The 15060-nt window shown below is 44.5% G+C and overlaps 1 protein-coding gene across 6 annotated transcripts in view; it reads left to right on the forward strand.

Annotated features, from left to right (window-relative positions):
* Window positions 1-15060, forward strand: part of BRD9 (bromodomain containing 9) — a 243300-nt gene that overhangs the window by 86489 nt on the left and 141751 nt on the right. For 2 of the 6 annotated variants that reach the window (XM_069730459.1, XM_069730457.1), the window contains exons 6-7: window positions 12249-12359; window positions 13862-13980. In XM_069730459.1, coding sequence (XP_069586560.1) covers window positions 12249-12359; window positions 13862-13980 — 230 coding nt within the window. Of the gene's footprint in view, window positions 1-12248; window positions 12360-13801; window positions 13981-15060 lie in introns of all 6 variants that reach the window. The other 4 variants (XM_069730455.1, XM_069730456.1, XM_069730458.1 and 1 more) reach the window with 2 other exon arrangements.

A 15060-nucleotide genomic window follows, 5' to 3' on the forward strand; every position in this document is an offset into this window, starting at 1 on the left:
TTGCAGTCCCCATCACCCCCACATCATTTGCAGGCCCCATCACCCCCACGTCATCATTTGCAGTCCACATCACCTCCACATTATTTGCAGGCCCCATCACCCCCACATCTTCAGTTGCAGTCCACATCACCCCCACATCATCAGTTGCAGTCCACATCACCCCCACATCAGTTGCAGTCCACATCACCCCCACATCAGTTGCAGTCCACATCACCCCCACATCAGTTGCAGTCCACATCACCCCCACATCAGTTGCAGTCCCCCCACATCATTTGCAGGCCCCATCATCATTTGCAGTCCACATCACCCCCACATCATTTGCAGTTCCCTATCCCCCCTTCACTTCATCTGCAGTCCCCCTTACTTCATCATTTGCAGCCCCCTATCATTTCATGTGCAGTACCCCCTCAAATACACTTCATCATTTGCAGCCCCCTATCATTTCATCATGTGCAGTACTCCCTAAAACACACTTCATCATCTGCAGTCTCACCCCCCCCCCCCCCACCTCACCTATTTAAAAAAACAAAAATGTTTTTTTATACTTACCTCAGTCGTTCCCAGGGCGTCTAGTGTTTCCAGCAGTGAAGCAGCAGCTAGAATGTATGGGTTGCTGAGGACCTGACAGGAGCCCCTACATTCTAGCACATTCACTACTGAGACGGCTAGAATGTATGGGCTGTAGTCAGGACCTGCAGGGAGCCCATACATTCTAGCTACAGCCGAGCAGGAGCTGCGCAGCCGACTAGGTGAGACGGCCGTGCACAGCTCCAAGAAGGCTCCCGGGTCCCAGCGCCGACGTGTGCGCTGCAGTGCACAGTATTTTAGTGCACGATGGGGCCCGATCAGTAGAAGCACAACAGTGGGGCCCCGGATCTGCAGGCACCTCTGTGTACTGCTGCTGACTGGGCCCCATACAGCAGTAACGGCTGTAATGCCCTGATGGCGGCCCTGCCTGTGGTACCCCACTGCTAGCCGCGACTCAGTCTGAGTGTGCTCCATTAACCTTCGTCAGGCTGCATAATTTTACAACGTTAACAGGCTGCAGAGGTACAATTGTACCTTCATATATACCTCCACTGTGATATTTGGCCAATATATTCTGGACCAAAACTGCAATTTCAGCCCTCTACGGCTTTTCAAAAAAAAAGTTATTGCAATTTTAAAACGGAATAGTTACAATTGTACCTAGTCAGCCGAACGAAGGTTAAAGGGAACCTGTCACCCCCAAAATGGAAGATGAGCTAAGCCCACCGTCATCAGGGGCTTATCTACAGCATTCTGTAGATAAGCTGCGATGTATCCTGAAAGATGAGAAAAAGAGATTAGATTATACTCCCCCAGGAGCGGTCCCCACTGCGGTCCGGTCCGATGGACGTCGCGATCCGGGGCCTCCTATCTTCTTACGATGACGTTCTCTTCTTATTTTCATGCTGCGGCTCTGGCGCAGGAGTACTTCGTCTGCCCTGTTAAGGGCAGAGCAAAGTACTGCAGTGCGCAGGCGCCGAGCCTCTCTGACCTTTCCCGGCACTTGCGCACTGCAGTACTTTGCTCTGCCCTCAACAGGGCAGACAAAGTACGCCTGCGCCGGAGCTGCGGTGTGAAGACAAGAAGAGGACGTGATCATAAGAAGATGGGAGGCCCGGACCGTGACGCCCACCGTAGAGGGAACTCCCCTGGGTGAGTATAATCTAACTTCTTTTTCTCATCTTTCAGGATACATCGGGGGCTTATCTACAGCATTCCAGAATGCTGTAGATAAGCCCCTGATGCCGGTGGGCTTAGCTCACCTTCCATTTTGGGGGTGACCGGTTCCCTTTAATGGCCACCCTTTGTTTCCTATCCCTGAGCAAACTCTTAACCCACTTAAACATATTTTCCCCAGATACTCCAGCATAGCATCTCTTAGAATACCCTCCAGGATTTTACCCACAGTAGAGGTTAACCCCTTAGCAACCGCCGATACGCCTTTTAACGGCGGCCGCTAAGGGTACTTAAACCACAGCGTCGTTAATTAACGGCTCTGTGGAAAAAGTAAATAGCGCCCCCCAGAGTCGGATTTTCTCTGGGGTCTCGGCTGCAGGGGGTAGCCGAGACCCCAGAGAACATGATTCGGGGGGTTTTTTACCCTCCCCGCATTTGCGATCGCCGGTAATTAACCGTTTACCGGCGATCGCAAAAAAAAAAAAAAAAAAAGCGATCTCTTTTTAATTTCTCTGTCCTCTGATGTGATCGCACATCGGAGGACAGAGAAAAGGGGTCCCAGGTGGCCCCTCAATACTTGCCTATCTCCCCCAGTGCTCCTCGTGGCTCCAGGTGGGTGCCGCCATCTTAAAAATGGCGGGCGCATGCGCAGTGCGTCGGCCGGCCCCACAAGAATCTTTGGGGTCTCGGCTGCCGGGGGTAGCCGAGACCCCAAAGAGCATGATCGGGGTCGGTTTTACTGACCCCTGTTTTGCGATCGCCGGTAATTAACTGTTTACCGGCGACCGCACAAAAAAAAAAAAAAAGTAAAGTGTAATTCTCTGTCCTCTGATGTGATCGCACATCAGAGGACAGAGAAATAGGGGGATTCGGGGACCCTACAATACTCACCTGTGTCCCTGGATCCTCTTGCTGCTCCTCCTGGCCGCCGGCAGAAGAAAATGGCGGGCGCATGCGCAGTGCGCCCGCCATCTGTCTCCATCTGCCGGCCGGCAGGAGAACCGCAGTTGGGGCTAAAATTAGGGGTAGGGCTAGGGTTAGGGGTAGGGTTAGGGCTAGGGTTAGGGCTAAATTTAGGGTTAGGGTTGGGGCTAAATTTAGGGTTAGGGTTGGGGCTAAATTTAGGGTTAGGCTTCTTTCACACTTACGTCGGTACCGGGCCGTCGCAATGCGTCGGCCCGACATACCGATGCACGTTGTGAAAATTGTGCACAACGTGGGCAGCGACTGTAGTTTTTCAACGCATCCGCTGCCCAATCTATGTCCTGGGGAGGAGGGGGCGGAGTTACGGCCACGCATGTGCGGTCAGAAATGGCGGATGCGATGTACAAAAAAACGTTTCATTGAACGTTTTTTTGTGCCGACGGTCCGCCAAAACAACTGATCCAGTGCACGACGGACGCGACGTGTGGCCATCCGTCACGATCCGTCGGCAATACAAGTCTATGGGCAAAAAACGCATCCTGCGGGCACATTTGCAGGATCCGTTTCTTGTCCAAAACGACGGATTGCGGCGGATGCCAAACGACGCAAGTGTGAAAGTAGCCTTAGGGTTGGGGCAAAAGTTAGGGCTAGGGTTGGGGCTAAAGTTAGGGTTAGAGTTGGGATTAGGGTTAGGGTTTGGATTACGGTTGGTATTAGGGTTAAGGTTGGCATTAGGGTTATGCTTGGGATTAGGGTTAGGTTTGGGATTAGGGTTAGGGTTGTGATTAGGGGTGTATTGGGATTAGGGTTAGGTTTGAGGTTAGGGTTGAGATTAGGATTAGGGGTGTCTTGGATTTAGGGTTATGGTTAGGGTTGACATTAGGGTTGTTTTGGGGTAAGGGTTGTGATTATGGTTAGGGTTAGTGATTAGGATTATGGATCAGGTTGGGATTAGGGTTAGGGGTGTGTTGGGGTTAGGGTTGGAGCTAGAATTGGGGGGTTTCCACTGTTTAGTTACATCAGGGGGTCTCCAAACACGACAGCCAATTTTGCGCTCAAAAAGTCAAATGGTGCTCCCTCCCTTCTGAGCTCTGCCGTGCGCCCAAACAGTGGGTTACCCCCACATATGGGGCATCAGCGTACTCGGGATAAATTGGACAACAACTTCTGGGGTCCAATTTCTCTTGTTACCCTTGTGAAAATAAAAACTTGGGGGCTACAAAATCTTTTTTGTGGAAAAATATATATATTTTTTTTTTTATGACTGCATTCTAAACTTCTGTGAAGCACTTGGGCATTCAAAGTTCTCACCACACATCTAGATAAGTTCCTTGGGGGGTTTAGTTTCCAAAATGGGGTCACTTGTGGGGGGTTACTACAGTTTAGGTACATCAGGGGCTCTGCAATCGCAACATAATGCCCACAGACCATTCTATCAAAGTCTGCATTCCAAAAAGGCGCTCCTTCCCTTCCGAGCTCTGCCGTGCGCCCAAACAGTGGTTCACCCCCACATATGGCGCATCAGCGTACTCGGGATAAATTGGACAACAACTATTGCAGTCCAATTTCTCCTGTTACCCTTGTGAAAATAAAAACTTGGGGGCTACAATATCTTTTTTGTGGAAAAAAAAATTTTATTTTTTTTTCACGACTCTGCATTCTAAACTTCTGTGATTGGGTATTCAAAGTTCTCACCACACATCTAGATAAGTTCCATGGGGGGTCTAGTTTCCAAAATGGGGTCACTTGTGGGGGATTTCTACTGTTTAGGCACATCAGGGGCTCTCCAAACGCGACATGGCGTCCGATCTCAATTCTAGCCAATTCTACATTGAAAAAGTAAAACGGCACTCTTTCTCTTCCAAGCTCTGCGGTGCGCCCAAACAGTGGTTTACCCCCACATATTGGGTATCGACGTACTCAGGAGAAATTGCACAACAACTTTAGTGGTCTAATTTCTCCTGTTACCCTTGTGAAAATAAAAATTTGTGGGCAAAAAGATCATTTTTGTAGAAAAAAATGCGATTTTTTTTTTTTTTTTTTTTTTTTTTTTTTTTTTTTTCACGGCTCTACGTTATAAACTTCTGTGAAGCACATGGAGGTTCAAAGTGCTCACCACACATCTAGATAAGTTCCTTAAGGGGTCTAGTTTCCAAAATGGTGTCACTTGTGGGGGGTTTCCACTGTTTAGGCACATCAGGGGCTCTCCAAACGCGACATGGCGTCCAATCTCAATTCCAGCCAATTCTACATTGAAAAAGTAAAACGGCGTTACTTTACTTCCAAGCTCTGCGGTGCGCCCAAACAGTGGTTTACCCTCACATATGGGGTATCGACGTATTCAGGAGAAATCGCACAACAACTTTTGTGGTCTAATTTCTCCTGTTACCCTTGTGAAAATAAGAATTTGTGGGCGAAAGGATCATTTTTGTGTAAACAAAAGCGATTTTTTTATTTTCACGGCTCTACGTTATAAACTTCTTTGAAGCACTAGGGGGTTCAAAGTGCTCACCACACATCTAGATAAGTTCCTTAAGGGGTCTAGTTTCCAAAATGGTGTCACTTGTGGGGGGTTTCCACTGTTTAGGCACATCAGGGGCTCTCTAAACGTGACATGGCGTCCGATCTCAATTCCAGCCAATTCTGCATTGAAAAAGTCAAACGGCGCTCCTTCACTTCTAAGTTCTGCGGTGCGCCCAAAAAGTGGTTTACCCCCACATATGGGGTATTGGCGTATTCAGGAGAAATTGCATAACAAAATTTATGGTTACATTTCTGTTTTTACACTTGTGAAAATAAAAAAAAATGGTTCTGAATTAAGATGTTTGCAAAAAAAAGTTAAATGTTCATTTTTTTCCTTCCACATTGTTTCAGTTCCTGTGAAGCACGTAAAGGGTTAATAAACTTCCTGAATGTGGTTTTGAGAACCTTGAGGGGTGTAGTTTTTAGAATGGTGTCATACTTCGTTATTTTCTATCATATAGACCCCTCAAAATGACTTCAAATGTGATGTGGTCCCTAAAAAAAAAATGGTGTTGTAAAAATGAGAAATTGCTGGCCAACTTTTAACCCTTATAACTCCCTAACAAAAAAAAAAATTTTGTTTCCAAAATTGTGCTGATGTAAAGTAGACATGTGGGAAATGTTATTTATTAACTATTTTTCGTGACATATCTCTCTGATTTAAGGGCATAAAAATACAAAGTTTGAAAATTGCAAAATTTTCAAAATTTTCGCCATATTTCCGTTTTTTTTCATAAATAATCGCAAGTAATATCGAAGAAATGTTACCACTAACATGAAGTACAATATGTCACGAAAAAACAATCTCAGAATCAGCGGGATCCGTTGAAGCGTTCCAGAGTTATAACCTCATAAAGTGACAGTGGTCAGAATTGCAAAAATTGGCTCGGTCATTAAGTACCAAATTGGCTCTGTCGCTAAGGGGTTAAGCTTACTGGCCTATAATTTCCGAGTTCAGTTTTTCTCCCCTTTTGAATATTGGCACCACATTTGCTATACGCCAGTCCTGTGTCACCGACCCTGTTATTATGGAGTCTTTAAAGATTAAAAATAATGGTCTATCAATGACTGTACTTAATTCCTGCGGTACTCGTGGGTGTATCCCATCTGGGCCCGGAGATTTGTCAATTTTAGTGATTTTTAGACTCCGCCGTACTTCCTGCTGGGTTAAGCAGGTGACATTTAATTGGGAATTTTTATCACTAGTCATTTTGTCTGCCATGGGATTTTCTTGTGTAAATACTGATGAAAAAAGTCATTTAGCATATTGGCTTTTTCCTCATCCTCATCCACCATTTCACCATTTTAAGGGGGCCAACGCTATCACTTTTTAGTTTCTTACTACTTACGTAGTTAAAGAATATTTTAGGATTATTTTTACTCTCTCTGGCAATGAGTCTCTCTGTCTCAATGTTTGCTTCCTTGATTTGCTTTTTACAGAATTTATTTAATTTTCTGTATTTATTTAATGCCTCATCACTACCTACTTCCTTTAATTTTCAAAATGCTTTCTTTTCGTCCCTTCTTGCGCCCCTTACAGCTCTATTTAGCCGTATTGGTTTCCTCCTATTTCTAGTATGTTTATTCCCATACGGTATATACTGTGCACAGGTCCTATCCAGGATGCTAATAAACGTCTCCCATTTTCTTTGTGTATTTTTATGTCACAGGATATCGTCCCAGTTAATTGCACCAAGATCCTCTCTCATCCGTTGGAAATTTGCCCTCCTGCAGTTTAGTGTCCTTGTAACCCCTCTACTACACATCTTATTATAGGATACAAGAAAACTTACTATTTCGTGAACACTATTCCCCAAGTGACCCCCAACCCTTACATTTGCTATGCGGTCTGGCCTGTTGATTAATATTCCAGCAGGAAGTGCGGCGGCGTCTAAAAATCACTAAAATTGACAAATCTCCGGGCCCGGATGGGATACACCCTCGAGTACTGCAGGAATTAAGTACAGTCATTGATAGACCATTATTTTTAATCTTTAAAGACTCCATAATAACAGGGTCTGTGCCACAGGACTGGCGTATAGCAAATGTGGTGCCAATATTCAAAAAGGGGACAAAAACTGAACTCGGAAATTATAGGCCAGTAAGCTTAACCTCTACTGTGGGTAAAATACTGGAGGGCATTCTAAGGGATGCTATACTGGAGTATCTGAAGAGGAATAACCTCATGACCCAGTATCAGCACGGGTTTACTAGGGACCGTTCATGTCAGACTAATTTGATCAGTTTCTATGAAGAGGTAAGTTCCAGATTGGACCAAGGGAACCCAGTGGATGTAGTGTATATGGACTTTTCAAAAGCTTTTGATACGGTGCCACACAAAAGGTTGATACATAAAATGAGAATAATGGGGATAGGGGAAAATATGTGCAAGTGGGTTGAGAGCTGGCTCAGGGATAGGAAACAAAGGGTGGTTATTAATGGAGCACACTCGGACTGGGTAGCGGTTAGCAGTGGGGTACCACAGGGGTCAGTATTGGGCCCTCTTCTTTTTAACATATTTATTAATGACCTTGTAGGGGGCATTCAGAGTAGAATTTCAATATTTGCAGATGACACTAAACTCTGCAGGGTAATCAATACAGAGGAGGACAATTTTATATTCCAGGATGATTTATGTAAACTAGAAGCTTGGGCTGATAAATGGCAAATGAGCTTTAATGGGGATAAATGTAAGGTCATGCACTTGGGTAGAAGTAATAAGATGTATAATTATGTGCTTAATTCTAAAACTCTGGGCAAAACCGTCAATGAAAAAGACCTGGGTGTATGGGTGGATGACAAACTTAAATTCAGTGGCCAGTGTCAGGCAGCTGCTACAAAGGCAAATAAAATAATGGGATGCATTAAAAGAGGCATAGATGCTCATGAGGAGAACATAATTTTACCTCTATACAAGTCACTAGTTCGACCACACTTAGAATACTGTGCACAGTTCTGGTCTCCGGTGTTTAAGAAAGACATAGCTGAACTGGAGCGGGTGCAGAGAAGAGCGACCAAGGTTATTAGAGGACTGGGGGGTCTGCAATACCAAGATAGGTTATTACACTTGGGGCTATTTAGTTTGGAAAAACGAAGACTAAGGGGTGATCTTATTTTAATGTATAAATATATGAGGGGACAGTACAAAGACCTTTCTGATGATCTTTTTAATCATAGACCTGAAACAGGGACAAGGGGGCATCCTCTGCGGTTGGAGGAAAAAAGGTTTAAGCATAATAACAGACGCGGATTCTTTACTGTAAGAGCAGTGAGACTATGGAACTCTCTGCCGTATGATGTTGTAATGAGTGATTCATTACTTAAATTTAAGAGGGGACTGGATACCTTTCTGGAAAAGTATAATGTTACAGGGTATATACACTAGATTCCTTGATAGGGCGTTGATCCAGGGAACTAGTCTGATTGCCGTATGTGGAGTCGGGAAGGAATTTTTTTCCCCAATGTGGAGCTTACTCTTTGCACATGGGGTTTTTTTGCCTTCCTCTGGATCAACATGTTAGGTTAGGCTATGGGTTGAACTAGATGGACATATAGTCTTCCTTCAACCTTAATAACTATGTAACTATGTAATATTAGGTCTAGCAGTGCCCCCCTTCTTGTTGGGTCCTGAACCAGTTGTGAAAGGTAATTGTCTCATAGTTGTCAAAAACTGATTACCTTTTCTGGAACTGCAGGTTTCTGTTCCCCAATATATTTCAAGTTAGTTGAAGTCCCCCATAATAATGACTTATCCTTGAGTCGCAGCTTCTTTTATTTGCTTTACGAGGATATTCTCCGTTGCTTCCATTATTTTTGGAGATTTATAACAAACCCCTATTAGTAATTTTATTATTTTTCCCCCTCCCCTTATCTCCACCCACAGGGACTCTACATTTTCATTAGATTCACCTATATTATCACGTAGGATGGGTTTTAAGGATTATTTTACATATAGACACACCCCACCCCCTCGCTTATCTGTACGGTCATTTCTGAACAGGCTATAGCCCTGCAAGTTAACAGCCCAGTCATGGCTCTCATCCAGCCATGTTCCAGATATCCCCACCATGTCATAATTATTCTTCAACACCATTAATTCTAAGACTGGGTTCACATTGCGTTTACAGCAGCCCGTTCAACACATACGTTAACGGGCCGCTGTAAACGCAAGTGCCGGTATGGCAGCACGCTAGCGCAGATAGAGCATCTGCTAGCTCTATCTGCGCTAGGTGTGACGGACCTGGAAACGCTGCAGCCCGCGTCTCGGGGTCCGTCACTCAATGACGGCACATGGTTAGCGCACGCCCATTGTGGGCGTGCGCTAGCGATGCGTCTGACATTGTATTCAATGGCGGCGTTAAGAGACTACGTTACACCGCGTTATGCTGCGGTGTAACGTAGTCCATCTAACGGACACGTGGAACGCAGTGTGAACCCAGCCTAATTCCTCCATTTTGTTGGTGAGGCTTCTGGCATTAGTATACATACACTTTACGTATCTCTCTGTACCTCTATTCTTTCTTAAATTATTAACTGTTCTAACCCCACCCCCCATGCCACCGCCACCCCATCTTCCTTATTTGTGCCCAGGTATCTATCTGCACTATCCCCCCCCCCCCCCTCCCCAAAACCCTAGTTTAAACACTCCTCCAACCTTCTAGCCATTTTCTCCCCCAGCACAGCTGCACCTTCCCCTTTGAGGTGCAGCCTTTCCCTAGCGTAGAACCTGTAGCCAACAGAGAAGTCGGCCCAGTTCTGCAGGAACCAAAACCCCTCCTTCCTACACCAATCCTTAAGCCACTGTCCTGCAGCTCCATCCTACCATCCCCCGCCTCATCTATCCCATTGAGCATCTACTCAGTGAGCAGAAGACTCCTTTCCATATTGTCAATGGATCTCCGTGTTACCATCTGCACATTTAGATTCAGAATCTGGGCTTCCAAATGCACAACGTGCTCACATCTCGCACAGCAGTATGCACCCTCGACCGGCTGCTCAAGGACTGCATACATGTGGCAAGATGTACACTGGATGGCATTAACAAGAGTGGAGCACATTTCCTAATGGGGATTGCACCAGACAGTAAAGTTAAATAAAAATAAATACAAAGTATTAATAAAATACAGACAGCAATTCCTCTCTTGGAAACTCCCTGAATCCAAAGAGACCGAATCACAAGTCACACACTTACCGTCGTTTGCACTTGCGCTCAGGTCACAATTAGCCTGTTCACACTCGCTAAGCTGAAGATTTAGGCTATGTACACACGTTCAGGTTTTTTCGCGGTAAAAACGCTATAAAAACGCATACATTATGCGAAAAAAAAACGCATTGCGGTAATAAAAAGCAGCATGTTCATTAATTTTGCGGATTTTCTGCGTTTTTACCGCTATTCTATGCATTTGGGATAAAATGCACAAAAACGCATGAAAAAACGCATGCGGATTTCTGGCAGAAATGTCCGTTTTTTGTCAGGAAAATTTCTGCAAGGAATCCTGACGTGTGCACATACCCTTAAAGAGATTATATATTTTTTTCCCTTCAGCAGCAATCCACTTTGCTGTTCAATGCACTTCCAAAAAAAAGGAAGATAAGAAAAATTGAACTTTGTTAAAAGAGCCAACAACAATGTAGCTAAAGAAAAGAAAAAAAAAAAGGAAAAAAAAGCCAACATTAAAAACACAATGGACGCCAATACTTACATTACAGGCAGTAGTCCAACAGCACAGCACAGCACCAGGACAGCAGCACAACATTGGGACAGCAGCACTGCACAGTCTACAAGGAAAAGAAAGTAAAACCTAATACAAAGTGACGAAGTGTGTGAAAGTGGGTAGAGCAACATAGTAGTACAGACACTCATACTTACATTAAGTAGCAACTGAGAGGGCCAGTAGAACACCACCAGACAGGAGCAATCCAAGACCGGAGCCACGCACAGTCTAGAACGAACAGAAAACAAAACATAAGTACAGAGTACAGACTGCAGTGAGAGACACAGACATTTTCATAGCTTCTATACTTGCATACAGAGTCTTGAGATCACATCCAGAGTCTTGAGAGTACTGGACTTCCAGTTTCCACACCCCCTTTTATACAGCTGGGAATTTGGAGATGATGAAATCATTTCCTGAACAATCTCAGTCCAATGTACGCATGCGCATCGAACGCATGCTTATGCATGTCCTTGCATAACAATGCGTTCCCATAGACAGTAATGCGTTGTTTTGACGCACTCATGCACATGCCTTTGCATATTTGACGCAACAAAAAGCAACATGTTGCGTTCGGCGGGCACTGCGAAGCAACGCATGCGGACATATGCGCATATAAACTGATGCAAACACATGTCCCTGCGTACACAATGTTAAATATAGGTACGCAATATGCATGTGGATCTATGCGGATCTAAATGCAGGCATACGCTGTGCACAGATACGCTAATGTAAACTTAGCCTTAGACTGACTTTTAGGAGGCAACATGAACAAATAAACAGCAGTTCTGGAATGTTTAGTTTTTTATAATACTTAGTCCATCTAAGGGACTTGAATATTTGAGACTCTGATCATTGGTCCATGCAATACTTACGTACCTCTCAGTTTTACACTGACACATTTCCTTTTAGACTCTGCTTATTGCAGGGCTAAACAGGCCACCATAGCTGTCGGACTATTGGCCTCAAGTTGTCATAGTAGCCATGGGCACCCCCTGATCATGTTGCCAGCTAGCAATGGGCTGAAGGCTTAACCATCTAGGAGCCATGTCGCTATTGACAGCTGCACCTAAGAAGATAAACTGTTGCTATTGATTCTGGAAACTGATTGTGATTGTTGCACCTCTGAATCCAGGGGACGGTAATTCATAATTTGTCAGTGTCGTAAAAAGGTGTCGCTGTAATCATTAAAAAGTTAGTGATTTTGTTGCGCAAATGTTTGCATTCTTTGTTTTTCACTGATTCATTGATACCGCTTGGTAAATGACGTAAAATATGGCCATATCTCACTGGAGGAATACCTCCAGGAGGTACCTCCTGCACCAGTGACCACCCAATTGTTCCCTTGCAGTAATATTTTGCATTTAAATGACTGTTTTACAGGCCGACTTTAAGCTTATGTGTGATAATGCTATGACTTACAACCGCCCAGAGACAGTCTACTATAAGTTGGCAAAGAAGCTACTACATACGGGATTCAAGATGATGAGTAAGGTAAGGGTTAAAAAGGTTGTCCAATATAAGGGAATTTATTTTACTTTTTTTTTTTTTTTTTTTTGGCATGTATGCGCTTAAAATAAAAAAAAAAAAAAGTTACATACTCCCCTTCCTGAGAATGCAGCACAGGGAGGACCTAGGACATCTGATGATCCAGTCACCCGACCACTGCAGCTAATTACAAGCTTCTACGGTCCTGTGACTTTCGAACTATAAAGTCATCGCTTCCAGAGCCTGGGAGATTTGCCAGATTGGCAAGATCTCAGTCTGCGGAGGAGTGGGAAGGTTTTTATGTTAAGCACACCCATGTGTTATTTTTTTTCTTTCTATATTGGACAAGCCCTTTGAGCACATTCAATTCTATACATGTATATCTTTTATTTGTTCTTTGTTTTGTTTTTTTCCTCTTATTTTTCATTAACTTTTTTCCATCATTAGCAAGCATGCAACACAATAGAGAATCCATTTTAGTATTTAATTTGGCACATGTGTTTGACTGTAAAACAATCATTTTTAACAAAACAATTATTTAGTGCGTCCAGCTAAAGACAAGTTTTACATGAAAACTACAGTTTAATTGTTGTACCGTAACCTAAGTTTCCTGTCCAGACTTCACGTAAATGGTGATGGCACAAATGACGGAAATACATTAGAGAATCTGTCCCCAATCTGAGCAACATGATGAAGAGACAGAGACCCTGATTCTTGCGATGTTTAGTGTAGTTTTCATAATCCCTTGCTGATGAACACTGATTTTTTTCATTAGAGGACTAGTAAATCTGCTGCCAGGTAGTCAGACATATTGATGAGCTCTGTATAACCCCGCAGAGCTCAACATTCACATAACTGCCAGATGTGCAGCTGATAAAACAGTGATTGTTATCAATATGACAGCATTCAGCTCAGTGACACATCACTGGAATCAGGATCTCTGCTTCTGCATCATGTTGCTTTCAGATGGAGTGGCATGGACCTGGTGATAGGTTCCCTTTCAGGCATTCAGACTGCCCCTGCACTATGTTTCTACACATATCACAAGAATCTTTCTAGAACTAATTTCCAACATTTTCTTTGTGTCCATGCAATGTTGGGTTACTTTTTCCCTTGCAATAGATAAACTAACAGTATATGATTTCAATTATGTATGTATGGCGTAGCTTTTAGTTTGAGGCTTTGTGCCTTTCATTTTTTCTTCATCATTTGGAAGCTTTGAGTTGGTCTTCCTGACATTTTGATGCTAATGATTATGACCAAATCATGCTGCATGAACATTCCAAAATAACATTAGGACCGAGTAAATGTCATTTCCATCCACCCACCTGTCCGTCCATCCATCTGTCCATCCATCCATACATCCATCCATCCATCCATCCATCATAGCACATCTTGCTATGAAGGGAAGTGTAAAGTTCCTGCTGCTCTGTCCTTTTTGATTCTAGGAACGGCTTTTAGCTTTGAAGCGCAGTATGTCGTTTATGCAGGACATGGATTTTTCTCAGCAGGCTGCTATTTTGGGTGACGAGGACACCATAGTAGAAGAACCTTTGCCAGAAGTGGCTCTCCCAGCTCCTGTGGAAATTACAAAGAAATCTAAAAAACCAAGCAAGGAAGTTATTAGGTAAAAATTAATTAGCTGCCCAATTTGCTCAGATAAACTTTGCTTATATTTATTGAGGGTTTTTTGTAATATATTTTCACTCATTCCTCAGTTTACCATGCATTGCCATGGTTATGTGACAGTTTTTCGCAGGGCTGGTCTTGCATATTAAACTCATCCCAAAAATAAATTTCTCCTGTTAAGGACTGCGCTGCTAAAAACTATATTTTAAAACCGTGGCCAATGGTGAAATGCATGCGGCTTATGAAGTTCCTTGTTTTACTTAAAGAAGCACTCCAGCTGTTTTATTTTGCACATTCACTGCTTAGTGACTATTCATATTTTCACTGTTTATTTCATCCAATATCCGTTACACGGCTCTGCCGTGTAGTGTACGTCACAGAGGAGACGCCGAGGCTTTGCTGTGTAGTGTGCGTCACAGAGGAGACGCCGAGGCTCCTGTCGTGTAGTGTGCGTCACAGAGGAGACAACGAGGAGGCTCTGCCGTGTAGTGTGCGTCACAGAGGAGACGCCGAGGCTTTGCTGTGTAGTGTGCGTCACAGAGGAGACGCCGAGGCTCCTGTCGTGTAGTGTGCGTCACAGAGGAGACAACGAGGAGGCTCTGCCGTGTAGTGTGCGTCACAGAGGAGACGCCGAGGCTTTGCTGTGTAGTGTGCGTCACAGAGGAGACGCCGAGGCTTTGCTGTGTAGTGTGCGTCACAGAGGAGACGCCGAGGCTCCTGCCGTGTAGTGTGTGTCAGAGGAGACGCTGCGGCTTTGCTGTGTAGTGTGTGTATCAGAGGAGACACCGAGTCAGAGGAGACGCCAAGGCTCTGCTGTGTAGTGTGTGTCAGAGGAGATGCCGAGGCTCTGCTGTGTAGTGTGTGTCAGAGGAGACGCCGAGGCTCTGCCGTGTAGTGTGCGTCACAGAGGAGACAACGAGGAGGCTCTGCCGTGTAGTGTGCCTCACAGAGGAGATGCCGAGGCTCTGCCGTGTAGTGTGCGTCACAGAGGAGACAACGAGGAGGCTCTGCCGTGTAGTGTGCCTCACAGAGGAGATGCCGAGGCTCTGCCGTGTAGTGTGCGTCAGAGGAAACGCCG

Source organism: Ranitomeya imitator, chromosome 6 (genome assembly GCF_032444005.1).
Source record: "Ranitomeya imitator isolate aRanImi1 chromosome 6, aRanImi1.pri, whole genome shotgun sequence".
Lineage (NCBI taxonomy): Eukaryota > Metazoa > Chordata > Amphibia > Anura > Dendrobatidae > Ranitomeya > Ranitomeya imitator.